This window comes from Symsagittifera roscoffensis, chromosome 4 (genome assembly GCF_963678635.1).
Source record: "Symsagittifera roscoffensis chromosome 4, txSymRosc1.1, whole genome shotgun sequence".
In the NCBI taxonomy this organism is placed as follows: domain Eukaryota; kingdom Metazoa; phylum Xenacoelomorpha; order Acoela; family Convolutidae; genus Symsagittifera; species Symsagittifera roscoffensis.
The window spans coordinates 13930617-13947248 of NC_087065.1; the positions used below are offsets into that span (position 1 = coordinate 13930617).

General features: G+C 34.9%; 1 protein-coding gene across 5 annotated transcripts in view; it reads right to left on the reverse strand.

The window, feature by feature from the left end:
* The window catches only part of LOC134843731 (arrestin domain-containing protein 17-like), a 55487-nt gene that overhangs the window by 17494 nt on the left and 21361 nt on the right, over positions 1–16632 (reverse strand). For 4 of the 5 annotated variants that reach the window (XM_063859983.1, XM_063859980.1, XM_063859981.1 and 1 more), the window contains 5 exons: positions 10279–10449; positions 8339–8464; positions 7968–8100; positions 7514–7525; positions 5338–5443 (listed from right to left, as the gene is read on the reverse strand). In XM_063859983.1, the coding sequence (XP_063716053.1) occupies positions 5338–5443; positions 7514–7525; positions 7968–8100; positions 8339–8464; positions 10279–10449 (548 nt within the window). The remainder of the gene's footprint in view (positions 1–5337; positions 5444–7513; positions 7526–7967; positions 8101–8338; positions 8465–10278; positions 10450–16632) is intronic. The other variant, XM_063859984.1, reaches the window with a different exon arrangement.

A 16632-nucleotide genomic window follows, 5' to 3' on the forward strand; every position in this document is an offset into this window, starting at 1 on the left:
GCAAGTGTAGCACGCATATTATTTGCAGGATTTTTTGGAATTTTTTCATCATCAATACACAAAATTCTTTTAGACGCACAAATAAAAGAATACAACACAAAAATAGCAACAAGACAGAACACATATGACGAAGAACATAACAATGTACACATTACGCCTACAGCACCACAGTTACCACCCCTACCACATAACCATCCATTATCACTAGTCCCACGAAATTTTCGAAATTTAGCAATAACACATACTCCAAATTTCAGACCAACCATATCACAAAGTTCCATTCAACATATAATGACACACAATTCACTAGATGAAAATACATATGAACAAATTATAGAACAACCACATACAACTGCTTTTCAGTCTCAAAATAATAATTTTTTTAGCCCACGATGAGCCGACAACTTGGATCCCTACACCGCTCAAATTCCCACCCAACCAACCTCAACAATCCAATTACAATAATTCCACTTTTTGCTTTCCCGCCACCCGATTTCCCAACCAATAATGTAACATCAGGCATGAATTCAGACACTAACTCACATATCTCAGTTTTATACTCCATTTCACAACTTAATAACCCAGATATTGAAACCCCTGATGAATTTGCCGACTCTGAACCATCTCCATCTAATAATTTTCAAACCAATCCCTCAGTTTTTTCGAAACCCCCTTTTCAACCAATCCCACCATATAACCCACTCCCATCCATTTCTACACCCTCCTATGCTTCACAAGTTACCCCAACCTACTCTTCACTTCATTCAGATCGATCATCCAATTCTCCAGACACCCCCCAAATCTCCCAAGAACTAGATAATTTTATCACCTTACAACAACAACCCTTCCACCTTGACACCTCAACTATAAACCAGATTTCATCAACCATAGAATCATCAAACCCACCTACCCCTACACCCTCTTCAGCTTATACCGCATCACTAGCACCATCATCCACATCCACCGAATCATCAATTAGCACTAATAGAGCTTATCGCACTTTCAAAAGAAAATTCCCAAACCATCCATTTCCAACAAAACCAGGAACAGCCCGTGAATATATTAATCATCCAAATCACACTAACACGAAAGATTTTTTAGCCATCACCTTACCCTCATTTCCACAGTATACTTTAAATACCCCTAACGACACTAACGACACACGTAGTTTTGTAGATGAACAAGTTTTAATGCCTACACTTCATTGGACATCAGATTATCATTTTACTAACCCCCTTTGCCTACCTTTATCTAATACTCACATCGATATAGAACGAAATCAAGATATGCTATATCGACTCACTACACCACTAACACATAGACAATTTACTTACATCGGATATAAAAAATCACTAAAAACATACACTGCACCCCGAGCTAACGAATATACGCTAGAATATTACGATCATAACATCATCCGAACTAACCAAGACCAATTTTTAGATGATGATCGCTTCGCTAACCCACAAATCACAGAAAAATTTTTCATCAAAACACCATATGTTTTTACACTCAATATATTTGATCGCAAATTCGACCACATCATTTCTGAAGCACTAACCGACACACAAGCTTACGAAAGTTTTAAAGAAAGATTTCAATTATTTTCACTAACCTTTCATTTCCTTGCACCACATGAACGAGATTTGCACTGCTCACACGACATTATGTTACGCACTAAACAAACCCACACATATACATATTACCGCTTTATACAAAATCACTTTGACCTACACACTCCATCAAGACAACCACACCATCGTTTTCAATTTATTAACTCTAAATACACATCACCATTTTTTCTTAACTTCACATATTGCATCAAAGATACTAACCTTCACGGTATTCTTCGCAATTATGATCCCATAACCCAAATGTATATTTTTTGTCCCATCACAAAGACCTTCAACGCAGAAGAATCCAGACCCTTCCTTATCCCACATGAATTTGTTCAACCTATAGAAATCCCCATATTAGAATTCATCCACAACACTAAATATAACCACAAATTATATAATCTCATCCAAAACACACCTTATGATTTTGCAGTTGGCACTGAAGAACTAAAAACCATTAAAGCACTTCAATTGCTTTGGCCACTGCTTCAAACTAAAAACATCATTCGCACACTAGCAAAGTTACTAACAAATTCCGACATACTCCACGACATCTTCCCCCACGGTTTTTTCCCCGACGACTAACAGGTAAGTATAATTTATATATATTCTTAACTAACAAATTTAAAATAAAACACTAACCATTCTTTATCCATGTTTTATTTAGATTTTTAGTCTTCATCTCACGATCATCTGCAAAATACAATAAAGAAAAATAAAAAATCGAAAACTTCTTCAAATTCTTAAAAACTCTATTAATATTCTACACTAGATAAATTCAATAAAATTCATACCAATGTAGTAAATTAATTTATAAATTATTTCCCTAAAAGCAGTAATTCTAATAATGGTGAAAATTTGTAACTTAATTTTTCCCCAAAACTAGCAGTAAAATTGAAATTATATGTAATAAATTGATAAAACGCAAATGCAGTACTAACCTTTTGATATTTTCATTCACTCACACAAGAATTCTATCCAAACTCGCACAAGCTCGCCCACGAAGAATTGTTTAAATAATGAATTTCAGTTTTAAGTTTTCACACTCAACAACTCTAACACACGATAACAAGTTTCAAACTTTCCTTTAACCCGGTTGGAAAGGAATTATATACTAAACAAAACTAACCAATGCAGCTTACTAAACACCACAACACATAGAATAACAGCATGACTGAGAAAAGGAAACCAACGGTACCCAAACCGGATTAACCCAGTTTAAAACTGGATAATTTGTTCTTTTGAAGACTATTATAAAGTCTAAGAAAGAAATAATAAAACACAAAAAAGTCGAAAGACAAACCCATACCAAAAACAATTTGATTTTTGAAAAAAGGACACAACCAACGAAACATAAGAAAAACCACAATAAACCTAACATAAAACGTTATCACATAACAAGACCTCTCACAGAAACCGCACGAAATCATACTCCCACTCCTGGCCTAACCCACCAGAGAGGACGTCCTGAGCATGCTCTATAGCCGGCCTAACCCACCGCGCTACATCCACGCTTTGTGACCACACTCCTATTTTTAATAAGAGGTACTCAAGGGTGAGTAACTCTTCAAAATAACCGAACTAAAACAAAAAGCTTTTGTGAAAACAACTAACCAAAATCATAATTAAAACACCAAACTAATAAAAATTTTATAAAATGTAAATTATACCTTGCAGCATATAGATCAGCATACAACACCAAAGACGAACATCCAAAGACAAAATGACCCCAATACACTCGAAAAAGAATACGCCGCCCACAATCACAACTCAAAGGATTTAGAGTACGACTTGACTTCGCAGAAAAGGACTTCATTGAACTAGACCAATGACCACCTCGATGTTCAAGTATACGTACAGATCCGAGTAACCAGGCATCCCCTCCACGCACAATCTCCACGCCATTCCCAGACAAGGTCAAACACAAAGAAGTTCTCTACATGAAACGAAAAAACCTGTCATAGCCAACCATTCTGAAATCAGATTTGAGTTTGTTGCGAAAACCCAGTCGTTGTCATGAGAAGACACAACGATTGAACCTGGAACTTCTCCAACAAGAGAACGCAGACGAAATATGATGTTCGCCAAATACCAACGTCCATCATCCATCCTTTGAATTGCAGAAAGACTATTCTAAAAAACTCTGTAAAACCCGGATGGGTGGAACCTGATCTAAACTACATTTTATGATTGGATAAATTAGATATTTTACCACTGTAAAGTATTTAATATTAACCAATCATGATCCATCAAACTAACAACCCACTTATTTGTAAGTGCTGGAATTACTTGTAATTTCAGCACCAGAGAGATTTGAATTTAACTTAGAAATTAGTTGACTCTCCAAGAAGACTTCAGCAGCCGCAATAAACCAGTATACCCTAGATCTATTGAGCCTAGCAGAGACTAGTTAAACAACCTGAGACTAGATAGTATAAGAGTAAGATTAGGATCGGTATTAGACTAAGAAGTTGCACGAATCTATCCGGCCGAAAATAAGATAGCGTGACGAGCAGACGGTGTACCCTATCCGAAATTACTCTATGAGTTAACCACATCGGTCCTAACTCATCAGCGCAAAACAGTCCGAAAATGAAAAATAATTAACGGCAGTTCCAGCAAACAAAATTAGATAGAAACAATTTTTCTCAATACCTGAAAATCTACAACAAAAATAGACAAAATCGACAAAAAACTGAAGATAAATAAACATTTTATTCTATTTCTATTGCTTTAAATCTTATAATTAACATCTAAAAGCATCATTTCTTCAATTTCTAAAAAATAGTTTTTTCTAAACTCTTTTTGTTTCATTTTATTGATTTTTTGAATAATTTTTCAATTGTAACCTATAAAATAAGAATAGATGCCTAAGAAATAGTTTATGTAAAAATTGTGCAAAATTTATCTATTCCAATTTTAAAAAAAAGAGGTAAATCAATTATAAATAGATGTAAATTGGCGGATCGAGTTTATTTTTTAAATAGCCTGATATTTCGGCACTACATTCAATATCGCCGTCTGAATTTTAATTCCAATATCGATTATATTGACAGTTTTGTGTTCAATTTTGATAATGACAAAAAAGAAAGCCATGATAAACAACCAGGACCACATTATATTTCGTACGAACTTGCTTTGATGTACAAGAAATCATAAACAAGACTGTTTGTATCAGGGCGAAGCCCTGAATGTTCCGACTACCTGTTAAGTAATACAACATGAACAAACTAAATGTAACAAAATAAAAACAATTTTTTTTTCAATTATGAGATTTTTTGTGAAAATCATCCCCCCACGCGCCACATAAAGTCCAGAGTGATAGATTTCGTTCCTAGTAACAAATAAATTGTGGTAAATAAGCTTCCTTCAACCAATTTGGAACGATTTATTAGACGGATTAATTCTCCGCTTACGCGTTAATAGCGCTAAATATGTCGCGCGTTAATTGTCCCAAATTGGCCAAAATGGCAATCTCTAAGCCCCTATAACCTTACAAAAAACGATCCCAGGCGAGATATGTTTTCAAGTTTAAGGTCAGCTCAGGACAACAATACTTAATAAATTCCTTCAAAAATGGCTAGTTAAAAAGTCGAAATTTGTCTGAAGAAAAAAAACCCACCCCGAGCACAAATATTCCGTTAATTTCGTTACGAAAGTCGGACCAAAAAAACCAGTCTAAGAAAAAATTTCCTGATAAAGTGGCGCAATGGAAATATACCTTAAAATAAGAAGACGAAATTAGAACATTTGGGATCTCGTTCAGATTGACGTCATCGATCACAGTGAAGTACTTCTTAGAGGTGGGGTTCAGAGATGCCCAGGACCTGAAACACTCTCTCATCTCCATCACTTCACTTGCGAATACAATATCAGGAAACATGGAAACATAGAAATACAGCTAATAAATTATGATAAGAAACTTGTGAAAAATCTAATGAAGTGTTCATGAAATGGCGCTGGAAAATTCTGAGAACAGAGTTGTCGAGAACAGAGTTTGTATTACATTTTTTTAAAAAATCAGATGCGCTCCACCTCAAAGGCGGATTTATTCGAATGACGATGCAAGCCCCATCATTGGAGAACTCGTTGCCCTCACCCAGGGGCGGATCTAGGATTTTCTCGAGGGGGGGGGGCGGATTTTCAAAAAAAATTCGAAAATTTTGACGACCTTTTTTTTTAGGTCGACCAAGTTGATTTTTCGAGCTCTCCAAAAGCAGTGCTTTGCCCCCATTTTGGCTAAATTTTCTGCGCCGCAGGCAAATTTTTGAAAAAACAGTCAAAAAAAGCCGTTTTTGGGCACTTTTTGAAAAATGTTGACAAAAAAATCGCGTTTTTTTTTGGCGCGCGCTCCCCCTCAAAACTAGTATATATTGGCGCCAAAGGCGCCTTTAGAAAAATTTTTAGGGTTGGTCGGGCAAAAATGGATTTCTGAAAAAGTATCAAAGGGGGGACCCTTTGGGTCGGCAGGGGGTCGAATCCCTGAGGGGGGGGGGGGGGGGGGGGAGGGCGTCTGCCCCCCCCCCTAAATCCGCCCCTGCCCTCACCACCCAAGGAATCTCTGAACAAAAGTGGTCCCAATAGAGTTTCACGCTGAATCCTTATTCGCACTTGTGTAACCTGCTACTATTCTGCTTATGTTTAGCATCCATTTCTGTTTATAATTTTTATCGATCTGAACAGAGCATTTGAAAATCAACATCCCGCCCCCTGAGACACTCCTTTATCCGTCACTATTACCATATGTATCTATTGAAAAACATCCAATGTTTTCTTAGAATATCAATTTGGTATTAAACCACTTTAGGGCCGCATATTTATTGTCTGTTCGCGTGTTTTTGAAAGACTTCTTCTCAAATTTGAAACCATTAATTATGTGAATAGAAAACATACAGGAAAATGAATATGCTGATTACACTTTTGAACACGGCCAATTTTTCTGAAGATCTAACAGAAGCATAATCTTGAGGATACTTGACAGATGTTTTTCAACTTCAAGTTGCCAATTAATCGTAAACTAAAAACATCATACTGGAGAAAATAACGCCCATTGATAATTGCTTACCCTGAGAACTATTGAATGAAAACGAGCAGTAGCGGATTGGGGGGGGGGGGGGGGGGAGAGGAGGCAGACCGCCTGCCGACCAACCAAAAGGGTCCCCCCTTTGCACTATTTTGAGATGTCCATTTTTGGCTAACTGACCTTAAAATTTTTCTAAAGGCGCCTTTGGCGCCAATCTATACTAATTTAGAGGGGGGAGGGGGCGCCGAAAAAACGCGATTTTATGGTCGAAATTTTCAAAAAAAGTGCCTAAAAACGCCTTTTTTCAAAAATTTGCCTGTGGCGCAGAAAATTTGGTCAAATTATGGTCTTTCTAGTGGTTTGGGGTAGCTCAGAAAATCATTTTGGTCGACGTAAAAAAAAGTTCAACAAAATTTTCAAACTTATTTTGAAAATCTGCCCCCCCCCCCTCGAGAAATTCCTAGATCCGCGAGTCAACGAGTCTGTTTTGCCGAAAAGGTGTACGCTCTTAAATGTTTCACATTTAGACTAAACTTCAAATTCAGACTAAGTGTTGCTATATTTTAAATAAAATAATTAAAGTTTGCAAAAATTGACTGCGAGTTTAAGGATACTGATCGGAGTAACGGTATCCCATTTCAACGACAAATTGTCCTTTTTTCAACTAATAATTTTTTTAACTTAAATAAATTTTGCTGAATTGAGCCTTAGTTTGAAGTTTTTGAAACTGTTTATCCCAATAGGCCACATAAGCGCATGAAAACAGTCATATATCAGCTGTTTAGATATAGAGATAGCAGAGATTTCGAAAAGATGATTGACATATCTAAGACTATCAAAAGGAGGAAACAGTTTGGGGTGACGTGATGCTAACCTTTCATCCAGTCTGAAATAAAAGGTAATGACAGGTCAAAACAAAAGGTAGGCTAAAAAGAAAATTTAAAAAATTTTAGAATTTTAGCAGCGGTAATTCCAAGCGAAAACAGTTAAGTTTTCTCTGTTGAAAGGCCGGTGGATCTAGGCTCACCGAGATCTGCTCTTGTGGCTTCTGGGCAAAACAACGCAGCCAGAAAATTAACCAAATAAACAGCATATTATTAACCAGAAAATTAACCAAATAACTGTAATTATTGGGCAAGATCAGAACAATGGTACGTCTTAAGGTGCTGCACAGCTCCTTTCTTTTTAGTGAACACATCGTCTTAAAACGATTTAAACAAAATTGTACAACTTTATAGCAAGGAGCAAGAAAGTCGTTATTTGCTTGGAATTTTGTGCTATAAAACTTCGTGCATTTTACAATTTTTTAAATGACCTCTTAATGGTACCTGTCCATGATGGCTTTTACAGAGTATCGGATGTAAGCCCCCACCCTCTCAACTGAGCAAGGGAGATTGGGGGGCAGACAGTACTGGAACTCGAACACGTGATCACCTTCACATAACTCATCGTGTTCTGATTCTGAAAACAATCAGATACGTAATAAAAGATGGATAAAGACAATTCTCCAAATGATAGATGACCAAAGGATTCTAGCTTGATCAATTTTTGCTCTGATCACTGAACTTGGAAGGAAATAAAGACTACCGGTGATTTTTGATGCAAAATCAGCTACCACCAGTAAAAATTTTAGATGCGGCCAAATGATTTATTACATTGCATCCTTCTGAATCGTGATTCAATCGCTACAGTGACTGACCTGTAGCCTGTTTGAGGACTAGCACATCGTGGAAGTAAGTGTCCAGGTTCTGGTACTCCCTCCTCTGGTCCCCCGTGCCTTCCAGCCACCACACTTTGGCCAGACCATGGAAGCGCACTAGCAACCCTACAGAACAGCCGAAAAACGGGACTTTTTTCTTTTAGTGATTTTCCAAACGAACAAGTTGATTTTCCAGACTTGATAAACATTAACAAAACCTCTTTTGTTAAAAATATCCGCGTAATGAAGAAAAATGATTTCTGGGTTATTAACCATTAAAAAAATAGATATTCAATAGCATTTATCGAGTAAATTATATGCTTCAATATGACCATCGTCCAAAGTAATGTGATGTACCCGTAACAGCAAAAAAAGAAACGTAGAAAAAAAAGAAACTACCAAAATATTTGAACAAAGTTTTGATTGTCTTGATTATTACTTCGTTGTAGATGTGCAGGATCTTGTTTTGTTCCATTTTGTCTATTTATGAGACCAACAATTAATTTTTGTCAAATTTTACAAGAAAATTGGAAAATAGTTGCAATCTATAAGCTTCTGCTATTTTTTCCATGTATCACTTGTATTTGTTTTTGAAAATTTAAAAGTCTTTAGCAAGGCGTCTTTACTTGGTCAGCCAAAAAGGGATGGCAAAAAATTGTGCCAAAAGGGAGATTTTTTGAGAAACTTTAGGGGGTTGAATCCCCTTAAATTAGCCCCTGAGAACAGAAATGCAAAAATTTGGCCTCTTTTTTTACTCCCGCCCCCGCACCGGAGTTCCATGGATAATAATCGATTATAATGGAAAACTGTTGTCTAAATTGATGTCATTATAATCCATTATTGTTGCAAATTTAGACCACGAAATCGATTATTTAGTCAATATAATCGATTATTTTCGTAAAAACACAATCCATTAAAATCCATTTTAATGGAATATAATCCATTTAAAATTCATTATAAATGATTAAAACAGATTATAATCTGTACATTTTTTTGCAAAATCATTTACAAAACTTGCAACATTTCTGCTTTACTTGCGGCCTACTCGCAATCTAAACCTACTCGAATAAACCCCACTATGCCCCCAAGTTACAGTTTACCCCCCCCCCCCCCCCCCCCAGTTTGTATACCATTTTGAACGGGGACGGGAGAGGGAGGTTACTCAGTTGTTCCACCCTCCCCCCATTTTTTACCCCGCCCACGTTCAATAAAGGGGGGTTGGAAACCAAGATGGGGGTGGGGGTGAAATGAGGAGGGGTAAACTGTGAGGGGGGTAAACTGAGGGGGGTGAGGGGTAAACGGGGTATAAAAAACAAAAAATATAAAAATAGAAAAGTGAAATGTAACATTATATGAAACCTATTACGTAGCAACTGCACTAAACAGGAAATGTGATAAATTTGAAAAACTAACCTCTCAAAAAAATTTCATGACCAACCTCTCGAAAAAATCCATTTTTATTGATTATAAACGATTATGATTATTACAATCGATTATATTGGATTATGTTGATATAAAAAATACTAAAATTATAATTCATTTTAGATGAATTATATTCGATTATTTTTTGTAATTTTATAGATACTGACTATAAAATGACAATATAATCGATTTTTATCCATGGAACTCCAGTGCGGGCCCGCACCCCTTCTCTCCTACATTGCAAATTTTCCATTTTCATACTATTATGACTAAACGCGTGATATTTTCTATTAGGTACAAACAACACATGTGCTCAGAATATTTAATAAGTTCATAGGCTAAGTTTTTTTACATTTTGTTAATAGTAAATTAGCTTTTGGTGATAACGTCAAGTTTGCTTTTTGTGATAACGCAAAATTGAGACAAGCTGCAACTCAAAAAAAGAGGGAAACATAAAAATAGTCAAAAAAATAACATCTCAAAGGGCTTAATGGGTAAATGAATGAAAAACGCCTTACTTTTGTAATGTATGGGTTCGGAAAGGGTGAATTTGACGGCTCCTCTAAGCAGCTGCCCCGCCCTGTAGATCGGCTCCTCACTCCTACACTCGTCCCCCTCCCCCGTAAACTGGTCCAGAATCACCTCCAGACTGCGGGGGTTGCGGGGAAAAGGGTGCAAACGCTTTTTTGCTACATGAAAATAGAATTAATTGATAATTAAGGACCTAACTTCTCCAACACAATTTTCTAAAAGCGATTTTTTTCACAAACTTGTAAATTCAAAAAAAACCACTTGGTTAAACATACATGCTACTATAACGTAATAAGTTAAGAATCAACAATTACACCGGCATCTAAATACAACTATAATTTATTTGAATTAAAAAAAAGTATACAACAGTACTTATATGAGACAGAAATAATCTCGAAACGAACTAATCTAGCAAAAAAAAATTAAGTTCAACTTTAATTTTTTAATTTTTTACTTAGATTTATGTTTTCTCAGATTTAGGTTTATTTTGTTCCGTCTATTACAACTTATGTTTGTTACAGATTTCTTTCTCTGACTTTTTTTCTGTTTTATGCTAAACTAAAAAAGCATGTGCAAGCTAAACTAAAAGCTAAATGTGGCAAAATTATTTATCTGAAACGCATAATTCTTGTTTCTAATGGTACCATATGTCGTACGCAGTATTTTGACCTGGTTGCAACAGCCATTCTGCGTAAACATTGGTTCAACTCTGCTGAAAAAATGTTTCGACTAACACGCCAAGATAACTGGCTATGTTCCTTCGCGGAAATTGTTTGATCTTTAAAACAATTTTTTTCCAACTTTGAGGACAAGCTTGTGTTCATTCAATTATTCATATACTTTTTCTGACTTTTGCTAGCATTGTTGGGAAAAGTTAGAAATTTTTCTATGTCCATAATCGAGTTTCCTAAGAACAAGACGCTTTATCATCAACAAATTGCCCTATGTTTAAGCTTCTGATGATTTCACTCCTAAAATAATTTACATAAAGTATGAAAACCAATGGTCCCAACACAGTACCTTGTGGCACGCCATGATTGACTGATTGACTGTTTTCTGGTCAGTATAAGGATTTTGAATTTTTCTACAAATACAAACTTGTTGGTCTCTTAAAAATATTAGAAAAAATTTTAAAAGACTGGAATGGAGAACTAGTAAGATCTAGGAAAAATGGAAATTAAGAAAAAGAAATGAAAGTTGCATTGGTAAAAGTTACAATTGAAAGTCACAAAATTTAGAAAAATTGTCTTTATTTTTCTTGATTGATCCATGTTTTCACAAACCATTTCGATAAAAGAGATAAGTAGTTCAGTCGCAGACGTGCTTTCCTTTTCTGCAATCCATACTCGTGGATGTTTAATAACGAAATTGATTTAAGATAAACCATTTGAGACCATTGTTACACCAATTGGCCTAGAACCTGGGGACACCTATGTGTTATCGTTTTTTTTCTGATGAAATTTATGTGTTATGTTACCTATGTGTTAACCTATGTGTTATCGTTTACCTATGTGTTTTTACGTTGCTGATGGCCTCTTTGAAATTTTCTCTGTCATTTCAAAAAAACAATAGTGAGAAAAGAACTGAAAGACTCGAATGGAAAATTAGCAAGATCTAGATAAAAAACGAAATGAAAAAATGGAAATGAAACTATCAAAACCTAGAAAAATGCATTTATTGTTCTTGATTGATCGATGTTTTAACAAACTGTTTCGGTAAAGAAGATAAATACATCAGTCGCGGATTTTTTTTCCTTTCCTGCAACCAGCATTGGTTGACTTTTAATCACGAATTTGATTTGAGATAAACCATTTGCGCCCAATGTCACACAAATTGGCCTATAGTCTGATGAAACCTTGGTGTTATCTTTTTTGAAGACAATTGATTTTTTTTATGCTTCTTCAAGGAATGATGAAAAATGGTTCTGCATGATACTTACCTTTTTGGCGAATTAACGGTGCGTTCGGAACGCAAAAGTGTCTTGTTAGAATCAGAAAACTTGTTTTTCCATAGGCCTTGAAGATTTGGTTAACCGTAACTTATCTGTTTTCTTCTGTAAATAATGTTTTGTGGCGAAACGAAAGTCATGCACTAGAGTTCTTAACTTTTCTTTTAACTTCCATGGTATACCTTCACCAACAAAAAAAAACAAATTTGCAAAAAAAATTGATTCAACCGATATGCATTTTCATTAAAATGAATCATTTTTTTGCCATTTTTCAAGTCTATTTGGCGAATTACTACTGATTTGAGAATACTTTTTATCTACAGTTTTTTTCTGAGAGAAATCAATGTGATCATTTTATGAAGCATTGCCAAAAATTGTGTGACCGAAATTCTCAGTTTTTTATATTGGCAGTGCGCTGCTTCAAAACGAACTACCTACTATATTTTTGAACTACCTATGTTTATTGCTTACGGAACTAAAGTTTTATCAATCCATGGTTTTTTTATGATGGTTTCCAGTTTTTGATTCAAAGTGTTCTTGCAATATGGAGCATGCGTACTTTTTAACAGAAACCCAAATTCTTTATAATTTTCCAATGACCATCTTTCAAATTCTTTATGACCAACCATAAATCCCAAGGTCTCAAAAGAGTTTTCCCCAAATAAACTTATGGAAATTTTTGTCTCAATTTTAATGATATCATTTTTTTGGCTCGCAGGAAATTATTGTTTCATAAGAAAGCATATAGTGGTTCGTGTTAATGGGTAGTACTGAACTTTTTTGGTTGTTTGAAACTAAGCAAAGGTCATTAATAGAGATTTTTTAATCCGTTACCGGTGATGAAGAGCGATTTTTCAAGTATCGATCTTGCTTAGTTTCAAACAACCAAAAAAAATCTGTTCGTACGATTTGTCATTCAACACAGACCAATATATGACTTCTTATGAAACATTAATTTCTTGCAAATCAAAAGTTGACATCATTTATTTGAGGCATAAGAGTTCCTTGATAGAGAAGTGTCATTTGCGATTGGCTAGACGCGCTTTTTTTCTAGCTAGAAAGACCAAAACTGTGCCAGGTTGTTTTTTTGATTTAGCTAGTAAGTCATGTTTGGATAGTTGTGCCGACTTTCGAAGAAAACGGAATATTTATGCTCGGTGTGGTTCTTTTATTCCACCTTTTATAATTTATTCATATTGCTGAGAGCGTAACGCAAATTTTTTATGCGTGGCGAATTATCCCGCAGAACAAAATCGTTCCGAAATGAAATGAGGCTAGCTAATCAGATCGGTAGCATTAATTTTGTACGACTCAACATTTCACACTTTGATATTGTCTAAAATTTATAGGTTTTCATATTTTTATTTTCCTAAAAACTATTCGATATGAATTAAGGAACAGTCGGAACATTCAGGGTTTTGCTCTGATACACGAGCAGTCTTGTTCTTCCTATTTACAGGAACATCTTTATGGCCGGCTAAACCGAACCAAATAGCCGTCCATAGATTTACGACTCCTCTGGTCCATGACAATAATTAGAAGATTTCATAATTTAGAAGATTTTATAAGACGTCTCAAAAATTTCAAAGACAAAAACAAAATATTGAAATGAGAGAAAAGAAACAATATTTGGAAGAAGAATGCGGGTTTTGCCCCAAACGGGGAAGACAGCCGTTAGAACAATATGATTTTAATACCTTCTTTTCAAGCTCTAGGTCTCTACGGTGCACGTGATTTTTTTTCAACACGATTTATGTTGATGTTCTTGTTGAACAACAAGGTGAATTGAGTTTCATGTTTTGGGCCTATCAACGGAAAAGCTTGTGAAATATTTGCTGCACTAACGCGCAGAAATTTAAAATCATTGCAACTAATGTCCAGTCTCGCCGGATGTATATGGACGCCCATAAGCAACAGAATATAAAAAAATACATCGAGGTTATGAAAAAAAAATTACATGACAGGCAGTACCTTAACTTGACAAGGCTTTTTAAACAAAACCTGTTGAAGCTGAAGAAACTAAAATTTGCAAAAAAACTTGCAAATGTTCGTAATTTTTTTTAATGTTTAATTTTTCTAGTCAATTTTCTTTAAAAAATGGTCCAATTGGCCTATTTTACTATAACTGTCTGACAAATATGCCTAAACTATAGTTTTACTTCAGATACATTTATCACGCCACGCAGAAAAAACTACACAAATTTGAAAAAAGAAGTTTTTTGTAGTTTTTTGAAGAGTATGTTGGAACATTCTGTGCTACCTGCACAATAACCGGCTATCCTTGTTTTTTATTCCGACAATTGAAAAAGGGAAGATCTTTATATTCGGGTCTGTTTTAGTTTTTTTCTTTTTCTTTTTCTTTTCCACGCGAAATCAGGTACCACAACTAATCATCGAATTGAGTTGAGTCATAAATCATATTAATGTCGTGATTCGAACCACATTCAAAATTTCCCAAAAACTTCCCAGTTTTTGATTTTTTGTTTTATGTCGAGCAAATTAAGAAAGCGAGCAAGATAACATCAGCTTAATTTTGCCTAATTTAAGTCTCAAAAAGTAGTTTTCAGGAAACAAAATCAGTTTTTGGAGTTTTTAGCTCTATTTTCAGAAAAATTTTCAGAAAAATATTTGGCATAAAAATTTGTATTGAAAAAAATGTTGTAAATGTTTTTATTTTTTTTCTAGTCATCTTTTTATAAAAATTATCCGGTTGGCTTATCTTACTATGGCAGTCAAATATGCCTAAGCAATAGTTTTGTGTCACATCCCTTTATCACACCACGCAGAAAAAAACACTAATTTGAAAAAAATACGCTAGGGTTCTAACATTCTGTGGTACTTGCACACTAACCGGCTATCCTGGTTTTTTCTTTTTGTTTTCCACGCAGAATCAGGTACCACAAATAATTATCGGACTGGGCTGAGTTATGTATCATATTAAAACCCTTTCAGTCGTGATTCGAACCACAATAAAAAACACCTAAAAATTATTTCTAGTGTCAAGAAAAACCGGTTTGTAACTTTTTATTTCTCGTCTTAATTCGAGCGAAAAAATAACATTGCAATAGCTTATTTTAATGGCTTAAAAATTTAATGGTTGAATAGGAAAATTTAATTTCTTTTCAGTGTTTAAGCGCTTTTCTCGAATCAAAAACTTTACACGTTCAAAAAACTGCAAAAAGAATTGAAAAACGTTTTAATTTTTTTGTTGATTTTTTCTAGTCATTTTTCAACAAAAGTATTTTTCCAAGATGCGCATTTTACTAAGACTGTCAAAAACGCCTAAGCTCCAATTTTTTGTTAAGATCATTTTATAAGAAATTGGTCGGAACATTCTGTGCTACTTGCACAGTAACCAGCTGTCCTTGAAATTTAGCACATTCTTTTTCGTCCGCACTGAAAACTAAATTATAGTGCACAGTTTAGTCTGGCAATGAGGGGACCAGCTGATTTGCGAAAAAGATTGTTACGCGCTGTTGCATGCTGCGGACTCTTCGAAGATGATAAAAATATGAAACTGTCACTGCATTATCTGAATGATAATGGTCTGGTTTTTCTGAAATAGAAAACATAAGCTGGCAAAGTTTTTCCAAGACTCTTACAAATTCGCTTAAGCCGCTCCACACTTCATTTCTAAAACTTTTGAAGTTTGTGAAACGTGATCAAGAATCGTGATCACGGTTGTGATAGTCGTTGTGATCACGAATCGTGGTTGTGAATCGTGATCTCTTTCTAGCCACGAAAGAGAACTTTTGCCAGGACTTACAAAATGCTTCAAAGCATGGACTAACCTCTGAATCTCTATGAAATTGCCCGCATCTAGCTGCAAGCGTTAAAATTGGATTATTTTACGAATTTAGTAACAGTCTTGCTAAAACTGAGAAAAATAAATTTTTATCATTAACAAAACTGCTCGTATCAGGGCGAAGCCCTGAAAGTTCAGACTGCCTTTTAAGGTTTATGGGGCAGTAATAACATTAAAAAGTTAAATGTGAAAAAACAAGATGAAAATGTTAATAGCGCGAAATATATCGCGCGTTAATTGTCCCAAACTGGTCAAAATGGCAATCTTTAAACCCTCATAACTTTACAAAAAATGATCTTCACAGGTAAAATATTTTTTCAAATTTAAGCTCAGGACAACAATACCTTTCGATTGATAAAAAAAGATTCCGTCAAAACTGACTAGTTAAAAAGTCGAAATTTGTCTGTTGAAAAAAAACCCACCCCGAGCACAAATATTCCGTTACTTTCGTATCGAAAGTCGGAACAATAATCAATTATAATCTCTCTTTTTGAAATCAAACTATAATCAATTATAATACATTTTAATCAATTGTTTTTGAGTGTTTTTCTATCTATTTTTCAATACAATTATAGTCAAGTATTATCA